The following is a 24,495-nucleotide window of genomic DNA, read 5'->3' as shown; positions in this document are numbered from 1 at the left end:
ACAACAAAAAATCCATTAAAATAACATCAAATTGATCAGAAATACAGTGTAGACATTGTTAATGTTGTAAATGACTAGTGTAGCTGGGAACGGCAGATTTTTTATGGGATATCTACATAGGCGTACAGAGGCCCATTATCAGCAACCATCAGGCCTGTGTTCCAATGGCACGTTGTGTTAGCTAATTCAAGTGTATCATTTTAAAAAAGCTAATTGATCATTAGAAAACCCTTTTACAATTATGTTAGCACAGCTGAATACTGTTGTTCTGATTAAAGAAGCAATAAAACTGTCTTTCTTTAAACTAGTTGAGTATCTGGAGCATCAGCATTTGTGGGTTCGATTACAAGCTCAAAATGGCCAGAAACAAAGACCTTTCTTCTGAAACTCATTAGTCTATTCTTGTTCTGAGAAATGAATGCTATTCCATGCGGGAAATTGCTAAGAAACTGAAGATCCCGTACAACGCTGTGTATTACTCCTTTCACAGAACAGCGCACACTGGCTCTAACCAGAATAGAAAGAGTGGGAGGTCCCGGTGCACAACTGAGCAAGAGGACAAGTACATTAGTGTCTAGTTTGAGATACAGAGGCCTTAACATTAGCAATGTCTACACTGTATTTCTGATCAATTTGATGTTACTTTAAATGGAGAAAAAAAATAGATTTTATTTAAAAAACAAAGACATTTTTAAGTGACCCAAAACATACATTTGTGAATTGTGGTGAATTGCGGTTTATGTATTGTTTAGGATAGTTTTTCAAAGCTAATTTTTTTCAAAGCTCATTTTGTTATTTTAATGCTGGATTGCATTTCAAAGCATGAATGTCTACTACACTGTGTGATGTCATGAACAAATTAATGATTGATTGATTCAGTAGCCTATATATTGAAATATAGGCATAAGTAAGTTACGGTATTAAGACTAAACAGGACACGCTCTTAGGCCTTCAGCTCGATGGTGGTGAGCACTTGAGTATGAAAGAAATGACCCTGATAACCACATTGTTTAAAAAGTTTAATCACTGGAGTGCACTATAAATGTAATAACTCCATATCATAGGCTGTAACATAAAACTGTTTAGGGATGCTCACTGCTCATCTCAGAACAACAGCATGAGCATCTAGACAGACTTACTAACGGTCTGCAGTCTCTCTAACTAGACAGGCAGCAGATAAACACATTTACTATCCCGAGAGCCGAGGCAGAAAGAGATCCTCATGCTCTCAAAGTGCTCATCACCCTGCTCAGTTCATCTATCCCCAACCATCCCCAGGAAAAACACCAGCCACAGGCAAGTGGACAAAAACATAAACTTCAACAGCGTAGAGCATCTTCACTGCAGCCAGACAGCCCTCCGACGTTTGTACTGCGTGAAGACGGTTCTCTTGACAGTCTTAACAGCCAGTGAGCTCTTCTGAGGAAGAGCAGCCATCTTTTCCCGCCTCGTGCCTGGAGTTGTGACAGCTGAGATAATCCACTTGTAGATGGATGCTTTAGCCCCGTGTAAACATCTTGACTGCAAAGAACGTGAAGCAGCAGCATCTCTATTCAGAGGCTTGGAAGAGTGTGTCGGCAGCCAGGACCTGTTTCACCACAGAAACACCTTAGGATGCCACCCTTATACAATGAGTCTCAGACCAATCTCATATCTGGTTTCCTCAGTTATTCCTTTGTGCTATGTGTAATAGCCTTGTTCATTATTGTGCTATATCCATGCAAGCCAACAAGTCAGAAAATCGAGAGACCAACGGTTCCATTCCTTCCTGGAATTCCCACAGGGAGAATTGACAAGTTAACCCATAACCACGGTACTTCTGGGAACTCGTCACAAAGCACTCGACAGACCAGACCGGGTTTGACAAGCCAATGGGAGAAGTGAAAAATGTGTCCTTAGGTTGTTAAAGGCAAACCTAGATTGGAGCTAATGTCTTAAGTAGCTGAACCTGCCATTACTACAACCTTGTGAAAGTGACACATTTTCATTTTTGTCAAAAACAACCAATAACCAAAGGAGAGCCTTTCATTTAACGGCCTGCACATGCGCAGTTCAGCGCGACACAACGGTTTGACCCAATGACGTGTTTCTGCTCACGAGTATGCTAGCCAACATCATTATTAACATTATTGGAGAAGCAGTTTCTTCACATCTTCATATTGTACTGCCATTAGTACAGTAGTACGTTCTTATTTCATGCTGCTAGCATGCATTGGCTTGCACGGATGTAGTGCAGAAATCGGTAAATAGCTATTGTCACCATCAAACGAACTCCCTTCTAAGCACAGCCAATGACCACAACTCCCTACAATAGAGGACAAAGTAGAGGCAGCAGAGCAAGGTATATCTGGACAGCTGGTCAGTCACAAGGAGAATGTGAGAATGGGTCTGAGCCAAGGCCCCGAGACACAGCGGGTCAGCAGAATGAAGACAGGCTCTGGCTGGGGCTTACGGGTCAGCGATCGGGGGTGGGATATCGCAATACATAGCAAGTAGGGTCGTGTACGGTTATTACACAAGTATTCGAATACTAACGTCCGTTCGGATATTTGAATATTCTGAGTATTTACTTTTGCAAGAGAAAAACAATTAGTCCTATTTTAACACAAAAGGCTTTTTCTACATTAAAATACCCATGTGACATTGTTACATACAAGATATACCATGACATTTCAAATTAAGTTAATAAAACAAACGTTTAAAAAGACCGGTAGACAACCGGTAGCCTTCACGCTTGTTGTTTATGATGGCCAATCAAAGCGGCAGAGGCTCAATGTGTAGCAAGTGGAGTGAGAGTCCACCAATGCAATGCAACATGGAATATAATTATGAAATAAAAGTTAGCGAAATGAGGAGTAGGCTACAACATGCAACCAACAGTTAGGCTGTTATTTTATCTGAATGTAGTTGGGGAGAAAGCATAGCATGTAGCCTCAAATGAGCTATATCTGGCTAGATTAGGCTACTCCAGTCAAGACCGGCACTGTTACATGGAATGATAAATAACATTATGGCTGCTACAAGTTAGCTAGACTTGGCTGTAGTCGTGGTGCGTTGGCTTCTTGCTCTCTCACTCAGTCTGCACAATTCTATCTCATACAAACTGGTCCCTCCGCAGCTTCAGCAATAGAACACCAGCCTCTCTCCCTCGCGCAGCAATGCTCAGGTTACAAACGGACGTTTAAAAAAATAACACACGTATTTAGAATATCCGGATATCTGACAAACATTCATGCTACTATTCGAATAGTGAAATGATTTCAAACCCCCATCCTTAATAGCAACATGCTGTCACAGGAACCTAGAGAGAAGGATATATCCTACAAAGGATGACTCTCCACAATGGGGTTGAACTGTTACCTCACTGACTCGAGATCAGTTTGTGGATGGTGATAGTAAAAGGTAAATTAAAATATGGTATGAAACTGGAGAATGAGGCAACGTAGGATGTCCGAACGCATCAGGCAATGCCCAATTCAATTGCATCACTTCCTTCTTGCCGAAAACCATTGTAGGCGCACAACACTTCCACAATTCCGCTTATTACCGTCAACACTTCAGACACTTGTGGAGCATGTGTTCATGACGTTTTGCCAAGAGCCCGTCTTCAAAGCGACAGCCTAATCCCAACTGAAAAGAGACATAATTATGCAGATAGGCGCACACTTTAGAGAGTTTCTGACCAGAGATGCACATGTCTTTTTAATGGCTGGTTTTCAGGCCTATCTGCTAATGACTCAGGCTGTTGGGATTCGTCAGCATTCTGACCCTGCAGAGAGAGGGAGAGAGTGATGTACACACCCTCCCATCATTACGCATGCAGGCTGCAGCAGCCTCAGCGGCCCCCACCCAGACTGGTGCAACACAAGTCTATACTGACAATATACTAAGTACGAGAACTCCACCTCACCAAACTAAAAACAAACCAAAGAGTGCAGCACTATTAAAAATCAGGAGGACTTCACATTCCCAGGGCTCAAAAACATTGTGGCAACAATACCGGCGATGACATGCTATCGCTATTTGGGCACGAAGATATCCCGTTTGAAGAAAGCTGATGGTGATTGGTTGCATTTGTGGTTTTACCCTGCGGCATCATGGATAAACATTTCCTCACACATCCCTCATACCCAAATCTATTGAGTGATGGCAGAATGACATTGGGCTTGGAGACGAGGCGGGGGTGTGGGAGGATCCCGTACCTGACAATGGAGGGGTTGGGCGGTTTAGGGAAGAGGTAGGTTAATTACATGTTTACACCTGAGTGGGCGCTGAGGAGAGTGACAACGCTGTAGAGGGTCACTGCCTTTAGCAAAACCTCCACTGTAGTCACTCTTGCCATGGAGGTAAATCGATCTATCAATGCTTTGCTATGCTTGTTCAAATTAGGTAACAGGAATCTGGGCCCTAACTCCTGTTAAAAAAATAAATACAATTTAAAAAAATAATCTGTGTAGTTTAAATTTTTGCTCCTCAAAGTCAAACTGTGACTCAAGTCTTTATAGGTTTGGTCCACATGATATTGCTTTCCCCTTCACTCAGGTTTCAACCATTTTAGGAGGGCCCCAACCCCACCTTGCAGCCTGCGGCTAGCTCAGTCTCACTCCCCCCCCCCTCAGTCTCCCAGCCTGTATTGATTTTTCAGCGGGCATCTGTAGTGAAAGCTAAGCCATAGAGAATGAGAAAGTGTACAAATAAGAAATACCCTGTTCCCACAGGGCACCAGAGGCCATGGGAGGCTAATGAGATCACACCCCCCCCCCCCAATCGCAGAGCATTAATCTGGGGCCAGATCTGAGGAGGACTCCTCAAAGCCCACGTTCCCAGGTAATTACAGCGGAAAACAATATGGAGGTAGTGACAGAGGGTCACATCCTGTTGTCCCCTCCTGTGACTGGCCCTTAGGGGCTGTTCAGCACACCGGTCCTGCCCTCTTTTTCAAAGCAAATGTCCCAATTCAATGGGCTTTATTGGCATGAGAAATATAGGTTTACTTTGCTAAAGCAAGTGAAATAAACAAAAAAATGAACAGTAAACATAACACTCACTGTTGCCCTTTTCTTGTGGCAACAGGTCTTGCTGCTGTGATTGCACACTGTGGTATTTCAACCAATAGACATGAGAGTTCATCAAAATTGGATTTGTTTTCGAATTCTTTGTGATCTGAAGGAAATGTGTCTCTAATATGGTCATACATTTGGCAGGAGGTTAGGAAGTGCAGCTCAGTTCCCACCTCATTGTGTGGGCAGTGTGTACATAGCCGGTCTTCTCGAGAGCCAGGCGGCTTTCTCAATAGCAAGGCTATGCTCACGGAGTCTGTACATAGCCAAAGCTTTCATTGATTTTGGGTCAGTCACAGTGGTTAGGTATTCTGCCACTGTGTACTCTCTGTTTAGGGCCAAAAAGCATTCTAGTTTGCTCAGTTTTTTTGTTAAATACTTGACACATTGGAAAGAATGATCTTTTTATTTTCTCATATTTGTTTGGGTCTAATTGTGTTGCTGTCCTGGGGCTCTGTGGGGTCTATTTGTGAACAGAGCTCCAGGACGAGCTTGCTTAGGGGACTCTTCTCCAGGTTCATCTTGCTGTAGGTGATGGCTTTGTTATGAAGGTTTGGGAATCGCTTCCTTTTAGGTGGTTGTAGAATTTAACAGCTCTTTTTTGGATTTTGATAATTAGCGGGTTTTTGCCTAATTCTGCTTTGCATGAATTATTTTGTGTTATACGTTGTATACAGAGGATATTTTTGCAGAATTCTGCATGCAGTCTCAATTTGACCCCACACCTCACAACCATAAAGTGCAATGGGTTCTACAACTAATTTAAGTATTTTTAGCCAGATCCTAAATTGTAAATTGAATTTTATGTTCCTTTTGATGGCGTAGAAGGCCCTTCTTGCCTTGTCGCTAAGATCTTCCACAAAGCTGTGAATTTTACCTGTGGCGCTGATGTTTAGGCAGAGGTACATATAGTGCAGAATATCTATGTGCTGCTGTAGGACCTCCTTGGTTGGGGACAGAAGCACCAGATTGTCAGCAAACAGACATTTGACTTCAGAGTCTAGTAAGGTGAGGCTGGGTGCTGCAGACTGTTCTAGTGCCTTCGCCAATTCGTTGATATATACGTTGAAGAGGGTGGGGCTTAAGCTGCATCCCTGTCTCACCCCACAGCCCAGTGGAAAGAAGTGTGTTTTTTGACCATTTTAACCACACACCTGTTGTTTGTATACATGGATTTTCTAATGTTATACGTTTCCCCCATCCCCACTTTCCATCAATTTGTATAGAAGACCCTCTTGACAAATTGAGTCAAAAGATTATTTGAAATCAATAAAGCATAAGACTGCCTTCTCTCTCTGGGTCTTCAATCCCGTGTTTCAATACTCAAACTGTTAAGTTTCTCGTCCTTTTTCCTTTGATTACTCAGTAGGCCTATAGGTGAAACCGAATGCTAGTTTTGGCTATTCACATTATTGCGTTGACATATCCAGGCATTTGAGTAGAATCAACAGTTGCCCCAAAGCGCTTAACAGTAAGCCGGATCATAAGTCATGCAGGATATGATAAAGAGAAGAAGCCATTTATGAATATTTGGGCCACAGCAGTAGAGAACCACAAGGCATCTGCCCACATCGTGTATGAGTGAAAGAGAGGAGGAAGGGAGGATATCAGATTTCAGAGCCAGCCCTTTGTTTCTCCCCACTATAGAGAGCAGGTCTGTCTAGGCCTTTCTCTGTGGGTCAGCTCTCTCCTATGCACTGCGGGTGTCTACATGTATGTGTCTGAAGCCTCAGACCTCTCCACTCCCCTCATGGCTACGCCACACGTCCAGGTGACCATACATCACCTCTCCTGTGACACGTCGTTAAACAGAACAAATCACAGCACCCCAGGGAAGACCGCAGCTTCCTCCACGCACACACACGCGGCCTGATTAAAAAGTAAGATATTCAAGTCAGGCGTCTATCTCAGGACTCACACACGCAACTTCCCAGTATTTATTCAGTATGTCCATACAGCCAGGAAACAATTTTCACCAAAACATGGATACAAATGTCTTTGGTGTCGGTGAGAATAAAGTGCTTTCAGACATCCTCCACATCCTGATATATTGCATATATTTGATGTAAATCCCCAAGCCATCATTTTGATTACACAACTGATTGTGTTATTAGAATCATGCTTAAAATGTAGCATTATAATGAGCAATATTATAGCCTATGATTCAAAGACTTTGAAAACACAATAGCCCTTTTCCATTCTTCATGGGTGTCCACTTTGGCTAAAAGTGTATTTGCTCTACTTGGGTCAGTGACTCATGACTAAAAGAACTGAACAAAACAGTGTCAGGCAGACGGTCTATTTCTAGACCAACCTGAGCTCAATAGACTAACTTTGGATTGCTGCATGCGTACTGCTAGTGCCCCTCCAGACTCAACCATTATAAAAATGAGTTGCCTAGGCCTACAGAGACTTGCACTATGCTCCATTTCATTCTAACCCACAAAACTAAAACAACCCCCCCTCAAAAATGTGGATGACAAAAACAAAACAAAATCATAACCGCATTGCAGCCATATCTGTCGGGGCCGGAGGCTCCACACTACACCCACCAGTAAGGCAGCCATATGGGACAGGAGGAGCAGGGGCCGAGGATCAGGGGGGGGGGGTCAGTGTGCTCTGGACAGAGGGGGGACAGCAGGGGGTCAGGAAGTGGACAAAGGAGATTAAATGGGGGGGGGTTGTCATGTTTCTCTTTGCTAAGTCTGCTCATTTTTCAAGGCCCCTTCACTTGACCCGTCAGGCCTCTACGCTTTCAAGATGCACGACTGGTGAACAAGATGACTCTAGCACAGACTGTGTGGGTATGCGCGTGTGTGTATTCTCAAGTGTGTGCGTGAGAGAAATGAACTGTATTTCATTATCACATTGCACTGTATTTCCTGAAATGCTGTACCACTATACTGCTTTGGCAATATCTACACATTGTATTTCATGCCAATAAAGCAATCGATTTGAGCGAGAGAAAAATGTGTGGGTGCCTGTCTAACTCAGCATTTCCTGCAGCAGAGGTGGTGACTCAGTAGGGATCTTTTACAGATATTTTTTGTTCTTGTCTGTATCCCCTAGCCTACCGGGTGATACAGTAGAAACCAAGCTTTCAGGTTGGGCATCCCTTAAGAGATATGGTGCATCCATTCTGGAAAAGTCTGAATAGTGCAGCCACTAACAAACATAACACATGTATGGAGAGCCAGAGGGGTCATTACATTGACATCTAAGCACATTTATGCCCAATGACCTTAGACATTTGAGGAAAGCCAAAGGGGTCATAATGCTAACCTCTTCTGTAGTTCTCATAGGGACCCAATTTCAGACAGAGGACAAATTCTCTCCAAGAAACCCTAAAATAGACTGCAGGCAGAGCCAAGGACAGACAGAGGTTTTTCTTTAAACTCAGTGAAGACCAAAGGAGGACCGTGTCTTTCTAACCACTTCTCCATGTGTGGACCGCTGGCGGCAGGCACACAATGAGGAACATGGCGCACAGATCTCCTGAATGGGCCTTTCTTCTCAAAAAGAACATCCTTGTCTGGAACCGAACCCATATCTCCAGTTTCCTCCTCCAGGGAGGTTCCAGGGGAGTTCAGGCCTGCCCGCTGCTCACAAGACCAGCCTGGAGCTCTCGGATCAGACAGCCAAGCCCTCCTCCAGACAGGCCTCGGCCCTCTCCTCAGTCTCATGCTTCCTACAAAAGTCCCTTTATTGTGTGGGTGATAAGCCATGGAAGACCAAGGGAAACTACTCTTCCCTCTTCCCGGCACTACTTCTCCCAGATTGGGGACAGAGTTAATGAAAAAGGTGGCAGTGGCCACATAAGCCAGTGGAGACATTAAGGGTGTCCACAATGGTGAAACGGCATTGAATTTTTACATAAGGACAGAGGGTAGCTTATTTTGCCTCCCAGCTCTAATTCAAATCAGACTTAGAGGATACAATGGAGACAAGGTCTTTGGCTGACATTTTATTGAGCGTGGTGTTTTAAAAAGAGCAGCTTCCCCCTCTTGTCTCCCCCTCATTGTGGTCCTGGACATCTGTTTGAGGCTGCCTGGCCGAAGGGGTGGCCTTTGGCTATTTATTTGGCAGGTCAAGAGGTCAAGGTAGAAGAAAGGGGGATGTGGGTCAAAAGATCAGCAGATGAATCTTCTCTCCATCAGAACAAAGAGCAAATGCAACCTGTGTGTTGTCCATTGTCTTTCACTCCATCCAGGTGACAAAAACTATTCTAACCGCTGTGAAAATAAATAAAATGGAGCGTCTTGGTATAACCACACAGACACACACAGGAGAACTGGTGACAGTACCTCCCTATCCAGAAACACTAGTAAATGGCAGCAACAATTAACTAGCATCACTAGAATATTAAGATGGGTGATTGTTTCAACTACTTCAGACATGAAGAGGAGCATTTATATGCTAATCCCAAAGAACATTAGCACTACAACCACTAACTAAGTTCACCATGAGGTGGAAAAATCACATACTGTAAAACTAAAAATAAACTGTTTAACAACTAAACAAATCTATTGTTACCCAGCGGTCTTTGTCAATTCCAGGAAATATGACTGACCGCCTATTTTATGAAGGAGGGAGGCATGGCTTGTCAGCACAATAAAGACTGCTCCATCGCTGTCTCTGCCAAACATTGGATTGTTTCAAATTCCATTAAATTAGCTGTTGAACCACGTAGCGAGACGGTTTGAGCAATGGGAAGTAGGAATAGCAGAGATGGGCTGCGTCCAAGATAGCACCATATTCATTATGTAGTGCAGTGCTTTTGGCCTGGGCACTATATAGGGAATATGGTGCCACTGGGCTCGAGTGGCGCAGCGGTCTAAGGCACTGCATCTCAGTGCAAGAGACGTCACCACAGTCCCTGGTTCGAATCCAAGCTGTGTCACATCCGGCCGTAATTGGGAGTCCCATAGGGCGGGTTTGGCCAGGGTAGGCCGTCATTGTAAATAAGAATGTTCTTTAACTGACTTCCCTAGTTAAATAAAGGTTAAATAAAATAAATTAATAAAAACAAATTGGGATTCAGCCAGGGAGGCCATGCTGCTTGGGAACACCCAAAACCAGAGCTTAGCTTTGGGATGTATCTATGCAGTGGAAGAGAGAACAGACCTAAAGCCACACAAAATGAGTCTCACATAATGCCATAGATAACACTGTACAGTAACAAATGACTGTAAGGACAAAGTTCAGCCAAACAGCGATGATATCCACGAGAAAATATCATCATAAAAGATCGGCCACCAGGTTTGGTCAGACATTGAAGTGGAGAGAAGGACATTCGTTTCTCCAATTTGGGGCTGAGCCAACCCCATATGCCAACAAGAGGGCCTAATCATATCATCGCTGTGACACATCCACTTAAGAGAGTCTCTTCTCTGAACGCATCAATAATGGATGAGATGACTTCCTGACTCAATAGTTTACATGTCTTGGTAATGAAGTCGTTTCAGTACGGGGTCATCACGTTACCGTATGCACTTACAGTACCAGCAATGCATCTCGTGATCTTCTGCATCTAGGGGCAGTTTCCTAGACAAAGACTAAGACTAATCCCGGACTAAGAGATATTCAATAGAGATTCTACATTGAAATAGCTTCTTAGCCCAGGACTAGGATAAATCAGTGTCCAGGAAGTAAGTCTAAGGCCTGAAAATGTTGTGGCTTCTTAAAAGGGAAGAAGTGGAGACTTGTGAGGGGATTTGTTGAGGACGTGTTAGCTTCTTCCCAGGGGGTTGTTACAGGACAAGCCATGTACCTGAGCCTAGCAGCAACAGCTTGTGGACAAATGGCTTTAAAAATAGAAAGGAGGAAGTGAAGTGGCAGATGTCACATTGTTTAAGAAAATCGTGGAAATAGGGGGGGGGGGGGGGGCGGCACTGACTCAGCCTGCCTTCTAGGATGTTTACACTTGTCTTAAGAGATCCCTCCACTGCAAAATGCATCAACAGCTTACCCCCACACACCAGAGGAGTTGGCTAAACATGCACACACATTAAAACGACTTGTCAACCGTGAAACTGAGAGGTGATGACCTGAACCCTGTCTGATTCCTAGTCTGAACACATATAGACACACACACTCTGAGTGTACAAAATAGGCCTAGGATCGAGCCTTGGGGTACTCCCTTGGTGACAGGCAGTGGCTGAGACAGCAGATGTTCTGACTTTATACACTGCACTCGAGGTAGTTAGCAAACTAGGCCAAAGACACCAATACTCTTTATTGTTGGCCCACAATAATGAAAAGGTCTACCGTATCAAAAGCTTTGGCCAAGTCTACAAAAGTAGCAGCACAACAATGCTTAGAATCAAGGGCAATGATGACATCATTGAGGACCTTTAAGGTTGCAACTTGACACAACTGTGGGAAGCATTGGAGTCAACATGGGCCAGCATCCCTGTGGAATGCAGTTCTTGAGACAAACCGGTGCACCTGGCACCTACGAATATACTTTGTTCAACAGCACTTCTTTCCCCCGTCTTGCCCATTCACCCTCTGAATGGCACACGTACACAATCCTGTCTCCTCCCCTTCATCTACACTGATTGAAGTGGATTTAACAAGTGACATCAAGAAGGGATCATAGCCTTCACCTGGTTCTTAATATTCTGTATACTCAGTGTAGATGTATTGTCACATGCGCCCCCCCCCCCATTTTGCAAATGTATTAATACAAAAATAGAAACACCTTATTTACATAAGTATTCAGACCCTTTAATATGAGACTCGAAATTGGAGCTCAGGTGCATCCTGTTTCCATTGATCATCTTTGAGATGTTTCTACAACTTGATTAGATTCCGCCTGGGGTTCAATTGATTGGACATATTTTTATTAATTTTTTACTTTATTTAACTAGGCAAGTCAGTTAAGAATGTTTTTTATTTTATTTTCAATGACAGCCTAGTGGGTTAACTGCCTGTTCAGGGGCAGAATGACAGATTTGTACCTTGTCAGCTCGGTTACTAGTCAAACGCTCTAACCACTAGGCTACCCTGCCGTACCTGGAAAGGCACACACATGTTCACAGTGCAGATCAGAGCAAAAACCAAGCCATGAGGTGGAAGGAATTGTCCATAGAGCTCTGAGACAGGATTGTGTCAAGACACAGATCTGAGGAAGGGTAACAAAATATTTCTGCATTATTTAAGGTCCCCAAGGACACAGTGGCCTCCATCATTCTTAAATGGAAGAAGTTTGGAACCACCAAGACTCTTCCTAGAGCTGGCCACCCAGCCAAAAATGTTTTTTTTTTTGCTTTGCCATTATGGGGGTATTGTGTGTAGATTGATGAGAAAAAAAAAATTGAATTAATTTTAAAATAAGGCTGTAACGTAACAAAATGTGGAAAAAGTGAAGAGGTCCAAATATGTCCATTTTGCTGATCCTTCCCAAAGATTGATACCCAACTCAGCCCTACTGAGTGGCAGGCAGCAGCCTCGCACAATGCACAGTCTAGGGGTGTGTCTGTCCATCCGTTGGTCCTCTCAGGAGGTTCAAAGGAATGGATTGGCTGCCAGGCAGGTTGGGTGAAATCCCAGCAGCCTCGATCCACAGTGTGGTCCAATTTCATTAACACCGCATATCTCATATCAGCACTGATGCAGTGCAGCTCTACGCAGCTCTATCCTGATTCCCCACCCAGCTCATTACCGGCTCTTCAGTCAGGTCCTGTCCCACCCAGAGATCCCACTCTGTGACTAACACCACAAGCAGACAGAGACTGGGGGGGGGTTTGTATGCCGATCGTTCAACTCGCTGTGTTTTAGGGACCACCCGCTGTAGACATCTGACAGCAGGCATTTTTCACATGATTCTACATGTAAAGTAGGTGCGCAAATTATGTTCAGAGGTGCTAAGTACTCTCAGCCAGTAAACGCTATTGGTGTGTCTGAGCCCTTAGTGTCTGGCATGGGATGGGGCCTGACATGGGATGGGGCCTGGCATGGGATGGGGCTGCACTGTTGTCCCAATGGCTTTTGTGGCCTGAGTGAAAAGCACAGCAGGGGTGGCCCTTGTGTTTGTGCTCAGTTGAGTTTATTAAATAGCAACAAGGGTGATTGCACACAGATGATGCTGTCAATCACCTACCGCCCACACCAACACCCATCGCCATACCATCAGGGGTGAAGACAGAAAGGCGTATTCGCAAGGCGGCAAACCTCGGCACAAAGTGGAGGGGGTTGTGGAAAACAGATGGTATGTGTGTGTGAATGGATGTGTGTGGTGCTGTTAAAGACAACGTTCTGTAGAAAGTGTCTGAATCCCATTAGCTTCTCTGAAGCCCAATCTTTATTAAACACCCCTGTGCCCTGGGGAATTAGTGAGCTTAACAGGAGCAGGGGCTGAGCTCTGTTAACAGATTCCCTGTTACTCTGTTAGAATCTCAGCTGACACAGAGGACTATGTAGCGAGGAATATGTAGCGATTTGGATCCGATTTAAGATTCATGCATTGGCCTGCATGGAAAGTTAACGAGGCGACGTCTGTATAGTACGAATCAAGTCCAAGAGAATATATAACAACGGCGTTCATCAATCGTTTCACATTTTGAGAATAGAGGAACTTGCATTTTATGACTGTATTTCCGGCTCCAGAGTGGCGCAGAGGTCTAAGGCACTGCATCTCAGTGCAAGAGGCACCACTACAGTCCCTGGTTTGAATCCAGGCTGTATCACATCCGGCCGTGATTGGGAGTCCCATAGGGCGGCGCACAATTGGCCCAGCATCGTCCGGGTTTGGCGGGGGTAGGGCGTCATTGTAAAAAAAGAATTTGTTCTTAACTGACTTGCCTAGTTAAATAAAAGGTTAAATAAAATGATGTCGCCATTCACCCCTGCATAGCATGGGGGAACTGTGTTCATTAACACATCTCCAGTATAATTAGCTACGCCCAGGAGTCAGCAGCACGGAGCCATGCGACCCGAGAGTTAACGAGATGAGATGCCACCCCAAATAAGGCGGTGACGCTGACAGCCGGCTTCAGCTTAACTCACACTTCACACACCTTTTATGGATGTTTACCAAGAGAGGATGAACGGTGACAACAAGGCACAGCCATTGTGAGACAGACTTCTTTCATAGCGTCAACAGAGCATGACCTTGCACAAACCGTTTAATCTCGCACCATTGTCTGCCACCTCAACCCGAATGCAATCACACAGACCACAGAGTTTGAATGTGGCTCATAACCTGGCACATGATGACACCTTTTAGTCTGTTCCAGAATGAAGATGCTGAGAAAAAACAGCTGCCTGCCCATAAACTGCTCACTGGTGTCAGCCAGCATCCTCCTGGGAACAGTTTGACTATATTGCTAATCAAAGTCCTGGTATTACATGCTCCGAGGCACCGCCATAAAAATCGGCTGTGTGACCATAGGAAAGCCGACACGTGATGTGGATTGGGATCTCTTAGTGTCATCAACATCTCTGTAGAGGACATTGAGTCCATTGCATACTGTAGGAAACAGCTGTTAACTAGGAAGTCCATCCAGATTGGCCATTTGAAAAAAGTCCTGATAGTGTATTTTTTTGTTATTTGATATGGACAGTAAACAAAAGTAATGAAAAACAGGATATCCTTGACAAGAGTCAAGACTTTAGGAAACTAGTATGCCGAGCAGCGAGACAGACAGCAGAAAACGCCCCACATGTTCAACATTCTGAGCAAACTTTCTAAGAGCTGCTCTTGTTCGTGAGTCTTCCCTCTATAGGACTATTTGGTAATGACCTGTAAAGAGAAGGTCTCAATGTTTTAGCAATCCAAAATGGTGGTGTCAGCATAGCTGCACGATGAGCCACAGGTACAGCTGGGAATCATGTCAAAATAAAGAGCAGGCAGCTTTAGTGTACACGGCTCTCTGGAGTACCACCACACATTTGGATTCACATAGACTACCGTCTCTGTGCCTCACCCACCAGCCAATCACAGTACTGGCAGCGCAGGGCTTGTTTTGATTACTCATAGAACTAGAAGTCCACTTATGTTTAGTTATGAGCTATTAAATCATGTACACCATCTATTTTGTTCCAGTATACTCACGACAGTTTTTGCTCAAGTAAACAAAATATTAATCTACTGTATGTAGTCAAGCTAAACAACATGAACATCCTTTACCCCAATACAAATCCATTCTATTAAAACATAACTAGAACAACATGGGCTATGATGTGTGCCCCCACCCATTGCCTTGCAAATATATGAACACTCCCAGCCATTCTTATCGGCAATGCAGAGGGGCGAGCATCGCATTTCAAAAGCTGTGGGGCAGACCACATGGGGCACCCTTCATGATGGTTTAGGACAGGACCACTGCCAGCAGCTCGTGGGGACTGGCCGACAGAGTCACGACCCGGGTCCACAGACGGCAATGCCGTCGCCAGACATGAAACCAACAAGAGGGTCCTCTGGGGTCAAGAGAAAACAGACAGGGGAAGGTTGTCGTCCTCGATTCAGAACGACATGTAGTCCCATTTCACACAAACCCCTCACCTGGCTTAAAGAATGAGCTATCCAATGTATCATGATAAAACATGATGTATAAGTCTAAATCAGTGAATAGAACACATGGATGAAGTTTAAAACCTGGATGTTAATTTCCGAGTTGCAGACTTCCCAGTAATATAACCAATTAATAATTTCCTTTAACATATTATTTGGTGGGGAATAATTTTTTTTCCAAACTGTTCCTGGAAGATGCTTAAGAAATGAATGTCAGTTGAATGACAGATTAGGCCTTGATTGAAAACACTGCCAGCCTGTCAAGAGAGACTGCCAAAGCCAGACAGCAAAGAACTCCAGAGGATTAAATAAGAGGATAAACTATTGACTTAATAATAATAATCACTCTTAGCTTTTCTCCATGAAGCTCTCAGAAGTTGTCAGTAGAGAGTGGGAAATGCTTTATATTTCTTTGCAAAGTAGAATCACTGGGGTTGATGTCAGGCATATCTGTCAGGTGGACAATGTTTGACTACTAGTCGGATAAAAGACCAATACTCATGTAAAAACTAAAAATAATAATACATGAGGCTGGAAAGTAGCACATCAAACAGACTCTCCTTTTCTTCGTGGTTGCTTGTTGTTCTGCTCCTTGAGGAATCAATGTCTGTACAAAAGTCGCCTCCGGCTTCAGAAATAGGCTTTGGCTAATGGTAATTTGCATGTAAAAGGACCCATGAGCACCAACATGTGAAGTTCATAGAAGCATGTCAAATTGGGTGTCCAATGAAAGAGAAGAGTCTATACAGTTTCAAACTTAAGACAGACTGTATATACATATTTCAACAATGTTCCATCCTAAACATTAGGAATAAGCAAAGGATATGATATATTGTCAAACAGATTGAAAGGGGTCTACCAGAAAAAGTCTTAAAGGTATTAGAAATACATCAAAACACCATTTTGAAGTCAATACCCCTGCAAACTAATATCAACACATATTTAGTTTCAGAAAAAAAATGTCTGCCTTCTGTAAGTTTCAGAAACATTGCCTTGTAACTCCGTTACCAAAAACCCACATATCTTAAAGATATTTTCTCATTTCTCTCCCTCACGAGGGAGAATAATGAAAGCTAACAGAAGTAACAAGGTAGGCCTATCAATTAGTTACAGTGTTTTTACTGATAATAATTCAGAAACAAAATTAATAAGTGTTTAAAACGCAAAATCCTGTTACCTAACCGGTAACAGAATTCCTAAAAAATCAGTAATGGAATTGGTTGCAATGGGAAATCAAAGTAGTCACAAAACACAGTTGGGTCACCTACTACGGTCCTCCCTTCCACTGGCATACTGTTATGTTCAGCTCAATACTATTTTCTTTCTCTTTCTGTCTGGTGGTCAAAGCAAGATGTGAAAACAGTCTTGACTCTCCCCCTCTCCTCTCCAATTAACTTCTCTAGGGTAGGGGGCAGCATTTTGAATTTTGGATGAAAAGCGTACCCAAATTAAACTGCCTTCTACTCAGGCCCAGAAGATAGGATATGCATATAATTGGTAGATTTGGATAGAAAACACTAAAATTTCCAAAATTGTTAAAATAGTGAGTATAACAAAACTGATTTGGTAGGTGAAAACCTGAGAAAAATCCATTCAGGAAGTATAATTTTTTTTGTGTGTAGTTCTCTATTCAATGCCATTACAGTATCCATTGACTTAGGACTCAAATGGCAGTTCCTATGCCTTCTACTAGATGTCAACTGTCTTTAGAAATTGTTTCAGGCTTATATTCTGAAACATGAGGGAGTAAGAGGAGTCTGAATGAGTGGACCCTGACACTTTTTTATGCGCGCGACCAAGATAGTGCCTTTCTTGTTTACCTTTTATATTGACGACGTTATTGTCCGGATTACATTTTATAGATTATTTGGGCTAAAACCAACCTGAGGATTGATTATGAACATCGTTTGAAATGTTTCTACAAACTTTACAGATACTACTTGGATTTTTTTGTCTGCCTGTTGTGACTGCGTTTGAGCCTGTGGACTACTGAAGAAAATGCGCAAACAAAACTGAGGTTTTTGGATGTAAAGAGACTATTGAACAAAAGGAACATTTATTGAATAAATGAATGTCTTCTGAGTGCAAACATGTGAAGACCATCAAAGGTAAGTGATTAATTCTCTATTTCTGACTTGTGTAACTCTTCTACTTGGCTGGTTACTGTTGTAATGGTTTGTCTGCTGGGCTATGTTCTCAAATAATCATAAGGTATGCTTTCGCCGTAAAGCATTTTTGAAATCTGACAGTGGTTGGATTCACAAGAAGTTAATCTTTAAACCTATGTGAAATAGTTGTATCTTTTCTGAATTATTATGAGTATTTCTGTATTTGAATTTGGCACTCTGCAATCTCACTGGATGTTGGTCAGGTGGGCCACATATCCTAGAGAGGTTAATGTCACCTCTCCTAGCTCTTACTGACACCTACCCATGAGCCCCCTCTTTATATTTACTGTAAGCAACATCCTCACCCACTGAACATCCAAGAACGTTGAAAAGTAGTTGAAATTAGGTCAGTTGGCCCTGGCCTTGATTTAAACGTCCACAGATGTCATTCTTTGGTCCAGTCCGGACCAGGCTTGCTTTCAATGTTCACAGATGTCCGGATCCGCCTTAATTCTGCCCAAACATAGACATCCGTTATTGGACCAAATCTGAACCATCATCGACATCTATGTTTCACATGTTTGGACAGCACAGTACAGTAGAGCACAGTAGAGTACAGTAAAAAGTAGCGTTTTTCAGTACAGTAGAGTTCAGTACACTAATGTACTGTGCTATACTGTTCTGTACTCTACCTTGCTGTACTATGATGTCCAAATGTGTGATTGGTTCAGATTTGGTCTAGACCGGACCAACCAAATGTGGTCTTGATTGGTGGCGGAGCTCGTTAAAATTAGCCAGTATGTAGAAAACCCAAATATTCAAAAAGGAGGATATTGCATATTTCAACCTTTGTGTACCCATTTAGGATACGTCACCATGAAGAGAACAACATTAATATCCAATATTATGCATGTATGTAGTACAGATCAGGGAACCACGATGAAAATGCTGTTACCGGGTGTAAATCCACTTCACCTACTGTAGTTCAATAACCTAAATAGATTTTTTTCAAACTCAAGGTGTCATAGCTGACACCCCATTCTTTCTGCAGACATGTTGAATTTTAATGTGGAGCAGATATTTAACAGAGTTCTTGGAAAATGTGGTCACAAACTGAGGGAGATTTAACTGAAATTCTGTTACCAAACTCTGCATCTGTACAGTACTTCCAGTAGAATGTTTGTAAAATGTTCAATGTAAACCGGTAAAAACAGTCCTCGTGCATTAGAGTTGTATGGTTTGACATACATTTTTAAGTGAAGAATCGATGATGTCGCCGCGCAATTCCGTTAATATTAGGGCAATCCCAAGCTAACTTACATATCTAAACTCTTAGAGACTCCCTATCAAAGCTGCTACAAAACTGGGATGCCATAAGGATTTCACAACCTACTATTTACAGTGAATGGAGAACGTTGTTTTTAGTAAGTAGCCTATTTTACAAGTATAACTCATGTCCTTGATTTCAGTAACACCAAATGTCTTCATTTTGAGCCAGTTGGAGCATAGCAGGACTGGGATGATACCAGTATAGTGATATTTTCTCTTTTTGGTCCATCAAAAACCTGCTATATGTAAAATATTGTGTACTATTGCTTGGGAAATAAATAAATGTTGCGCTGAATGACGACATAATTGCTTCCTAAAGGAGTTAAATCCGCTTTGTGTGGTTTACTTGCCGTGATACTAACGAGTACTGGTATCGTCCCAGCCCTTGAATCTAGTAAATTCCTGTAAAAAATGTACCCAATTTTTTTTTAAACAAAATGATAGTGACAGCTTTAGCTGAGTATGAACAATTGAAACACCTTTCCTGGAAAGGGTCAGGATTATGGTGAATAAAAGAGCCAAGGAATTTGTATACAAATCAAGATGCTGGAAGTAGAGACTGGTGGCAATCTACCTTAACATATTAAGATGGAATTGTTTTTCTAAGTATAGCCACTCATTCAAACTTATATCACACAGACTGGTCTATAGCCAATGTGTAAGGGAGATATCACGTCCACTCCCTTGTTTCCAAATGTCGCTGAAATCATATTAGTCCATGCTTCCTACCAGTACTGATGAAAAACTGGGTGGCTATATAGGATGAATGTAGAACACATCTAAGGTAAATAATCTTGAACAGACACTTCTCACACTGAGTAAACAGAAGTTAGAGATTTACAATGCAAAGCAGACAACAAGGTATGCAAATAATAGGACAATGCCATCTTGGAACACTCCCCTTAACCGAATCATGGGGTAAACTCAATCTTTCTCAAAACGTAATATGTGGCAAACTACATTGAGTAGTTTGACATATTATGTAAAACCAACAGCCAGATCAAGGCTGATTGGCCATAGAGTAACACGTTGTCTGTCTGTGTGCTCTACTCAGACCTCCGTTCCCCATGAGGAATGCTAGTTTTTCTCAGTTGAATCAGCCGTGTATCATTACCCCTTTGCATTACAAACAGAAGGTCTCGCACCCAGTGTCCCTTATGACTGTGCATCACCCTTCTATTACAGGCTGAAGGGCCTTAGTCATCACAGGCGAAGGTGCTGCACACATTCCTCGCAAATGATAGCTTCTCACACGCATACACAATCTGGTAATTCCTCAAGTGACATGACCCCCACCATCACCAGCCCTCTCTCTGGATTGAAGGTTTGCTATGGAGATGTGAATAGGTGGCATTTCAGAGCTCCTAACAGCTCTGGAGAACAGCAGTTCCTTGGCTGGGGGCCAAGTCCTCATGGTTACCACAGAGCAGGTGCAACTGCCTCTTTCCTGTGCACTTTGGTCTGGAAAAAAAGCCTTCTGTCTGTTTGCAGGGGGCTTGGAGGAGACTGAAGAAGTTGGAAAATACACATAAACGTCAGCAAGCTAAGTATCAAGAGAAGCACCTGTATAAACACCAGGTTTTGTTGCTAGTGTTTGTTATTTTTAGATCCAGGCTAGGTTGAGGAGGCAAGAACACTCCAAGCCAAAGTGGAGCTATTTAAATCAGTACCTTCGGTTGAGAAGGATTAGGACACGCCTGAAATAAGATTTGGGCTAGACTACTTTTACTGACCTGTGTTGCAGACAGTGACCGATGATGGAAGGCAAAACAAGTGAACCCAAAATAGGGGATAGAGCATTTGAGAACAGTGAGGATAAAAGGGAACACAGACTGACAAATGCTAATCTTTCAATCTACCTAAATAGGTTTCAATCTCTCGCTCAATATTCAGCCAGACTTGTATATAATATTGGATACTAAACCAGAATAGAACAGTTTGTTCAATTATTTTTACGTGGCCCAAACATCTTTTTGATCTCTCATCAGTGACTGAAGCTTGACAAAAGCTTTAGTGAGTTAACTAAGCTATACGAGTAATTCCACCTGAAACAGTACAAGAGGGTTGACACTCACCATCTCAGATTGTTCTGAAATCTGTTTCTACCTGCAGAAACTGATCAGCATTCCTGAAACATTATTTTGTTTAAATATAATTTAATCACTGAGAAATTAAGCTAATTTATTGAACCCAAATTGGCCAATGTATTTTATAAGTAGTGGTTAGAGTGTTGGACTAGTAACCGAAAGGTTGCAAGATCGAATCCGCGAGCTGACAAGGTAAAAACAAATGTTGTTCTGCCCCTGAACAAGGCACTGTTCCTAGACCGTCATTGAAAATAAGATTGTTCTTAACCGACTTGCCTAGTTAAATAAAAGGTAAAATATATATATATATTTTTAAATATAATCTTCAGAAAATATAGAGTATCTATACTCTATATTTTCTGAAGATTATACATCCAATTTGCACCATAATCTTTCATAACAATGAGTAAGACATGAGGAATCCATGAATCCCACACACACACACACACACACCACACCAATCCAACAACCAATATACAGTATCAGTTCTCTATGTCTAACAAGTAGTAGCTGCTGCTTGGAGTATTGCTTCTTCATCTTTTTTGTTTGTTTTTTACCTTTATTTAACTAGGCAAGTCAGTTAAGAACAAATTATTTTCAATGACGGCCTAGGAACAGTGGGTTAACTGTTCAGGGGCAGAACAACAGAACAACAGCTCGGGGATTTGAACTAGCAACCTTCCGGTTACTAGTCCAACGCTTGAACCACTAGGCTACCCTGCCGCCCCGGCACCTGTGAATGTGGTGATGTTTTCCCCTGTTCAGATAAAATGGCCATTGAAGTCACTTGCATTATTTACCATAAATTAGTGATTAAGAACAAAGTTTTACCCAATAGATGCCGCTGTTCCTGCTACTGCCACCACACCCTTATATCCACAAGCTGGATTCTTGTGTTTATTAAATGGATCACAACATCTTCTTTGCAGCTTTGGGTAGAAAGCCAATAACTTTTGCTCATGATGAAAATAAATGGTGTGGTCATCCTCACAATTCAAACCAGTCCTCTTGGAAAGCAATTCAGTTTGTCTTTTTTTGTAAGATTACATTTTTTAAACAACACAAAAACATATATACAAACAACAGCATACAGATGCACACAAACATCAATGACATAACACCTGCCCAGACACACCTGCTCACACCCATCTCCAGCGCTCGCATCACTCTTCCCCACATGGCCTCAAACTACACCATTTTAATTCTCTCAGTCACCCACGCACATTCAACATTAAGATAAAGCATTTGACCTTCCCATTAGGTTAAGGATGGAGGATTTGTTGATTTCCAGTTATGTATAGTTTTTTTTCCCCAAGATGATTGACAAGAAAAATATCGTCCAACCCACCGGGTATCTCACTGCACCCTCATATGCCATGCCTTGAAATATACAGACATACTGATTAAAAGTTCATTTACATTGTAATACTTCTGAATGACAACTTTCTAGCTCCACCCATAACTTTTGGACTTCATGGCATTGTTTGTCCTGCTCTTAGGCTTAATTTGTGTCCAGAAAACAGCGCCCCTGTGTTTGGTTTATTGCCTTCAAGGTCTGGATCTGGATTAGTTAGAACATTCCTGTTGAACAAGTGAACCATTAGGCAACAGCAATTCTAATGGTTTCAATGGTATGGTCTCTAATGGTCTTCGATGGTAAAAGTCCCAAACAAACACTGTATAGTGTTTTGTAATGGGCTGAATGGTAAATGTCACTGTTCACACTACATATAGAGGTGTCTTTTTAAACCATTTTTTTGAAAACCATTTGAGTGCTATGCAATGGTTTATAATTGTATTATTTTATTAGGGTTGTCACATTTTAGTCACTAGCTAATTTCTCATTCAAAAGTTTGGGACTTGTAGGAAAAGTCTTCATATGGGAACTGCACCATACCAATAGCCATCTCAGAGAGCTGCCATTTGTTGGACTATTCAAGGAGAGTTTGGTTGAGAAGGACAAACGAAATTGCTTTCATGGAGGACTGGCTTGACCACATAATTCATTTTCATAATAAGCCAAAGTTATTGGATTTCTACCCAAAGTTGCAAAGAAAATGTGATCCATTTAATGAACACAAGAGACAATTAAAATGGATTAAAGGGTGTGGTGGCAGTAGCAGGAACAGCGTCATGAACAGCAGCAGCCCCCCCACCCCCAAGATCGCGTGTTAATCAGTGGAGGCTGGTGGGAGGAGCTATAGGAGGATGGGCTCATTGTAATGGCTAGAATAGAAGAGCCAAACATGTGTTTTTCATGTTTGATACCGTTCCATTTATTCCATTCCAACCATTTCAATGAGCCCGTCCTCCTATCGCTCCTCCCACCAGCCTCCACTGATATGAACATAAACCATGGCAACACACAAAATGTGTAGAATAGCAGGAAATGCACTTTTTTTTTAAAGAATTTCTCGCAGCCCCATTGCCAAAATGTGCAGAATAGCTGGAAATGTGCTTTAAAAATGCAAATTTATCTCAGCCTCATTGCAAAAATGTGTAGAATAGCTATACAACTCTGTTCCATGGCAATGTGTAGAATTGGAGGAAACTGCGGTATGCCACTGACCCATACATCTTATGGTCTGAGTTTAGACATTGGACACACGGATTTGGTTTGTCATTGAATAGAAGTTTGCCTCATGGGGATAAAATAAAATGAACCTAAATTATGATCATACAACATTATAAACAAACTTACCTTTAACTTGACTCTCGTAATCAGCAATGATTTCTTTATCCTTTTTGAACTTTGTATTAGACATTTTCAGGTCGATTCAGAGTAGTTCGGAAGTTAAACTATTAGTCAACACAAAAAAAGTTCCTTTTCAAGAAAACGTTCAGTCCATTGTCCTACGCGAGTAGACTATTGCTGGAAAAGACTAGGCCAACACGAAATCCTGATATCAATCAATGAAATCACTGATAACCGCTGGCTATGCCGCGGCAGGCAGAGCGAAGATGTCGAGTCGGTGCAACAGCATAACCTTTGATAATCAGATCAACCGCGCAGTAAAGTATAACGTTACAATTTTCAACGCAGGTAGAGAGGGCGCGAGGTTTTACTGCACGCGGAGTACAAATATATAGTATGTAGACTTTAATCTTATACTTCCTTTGGTGCTCTAGTTTCCCGGTCCCACACTTCACATTTGCCTCGTTGTTTTTCACAGACAAGACTGACTGCAGCTCAGCTGCCGGAGAGTCACTGTGGAAATGGGAGGGATCGAAGAGGCATAACGGAAACAAGACATGGATTGACATGCTTTTTGTCTAACCAGTAGGGCCGATTACAGGGGCGGACTTGGGCAAGAATTCGGGCCTGGCATTTTATCCACACCAGCCCACATCACTGCGATCCGCAAACAACCCTATACCAGCCCATGATTTGGTCG

General features: G+C 42.5%; 1 protein-coding gene across 2 annotated transcripts in view; it reads right to left on the bottom strand.

Moving 5' to 3' along the window:
• LOC139407090 (SLIT-ROBO Rho GTPase-activating protein 1-like) overlaps window positions 1-24,254 on the bottom strand; it is a 142,344-nt gene extending 118,090 nt beyond the window's left edge. For both annotated transcript variants that reach the window (XM_071150479.1, XM_071150488.1), the window contains exon 1: window positions 23,802-24,254. In XM_071150479.1, coding sequence (XP_071006580.1) covers window positions 23,802-23,865 — 64 coding nt within the window. In that variant the 5' untranslated portion in view covers window positions 23,866-24,254. The remainder of the gene's footprint in view (window positions 1-23,801) is intronic.
• Between the last annotated feature and the right edge of the window lie 241 nt (window positions 24,255-24,495).

This window comes from Oncorhynchus clarkii, chromosome 1 (genome assembly GCF_045791955.1).
Source record: "Oncorhynchus clarkii lewisi isolate Uvic-CL-2024 chromosome 1, UVic_Ocla_1.0, whole genome shotgun sequence".
Classification (NCBI taxonomy): Eukaryota; Metazoa; Chordata; class Actinopteri; order Salmoniformes; family Salmonidae; genus Oncorhynchus; species Oncorhynchus clarkii.
This window is presented reverse-complemented; position numbering and strand designations above follow the sequence as displayed.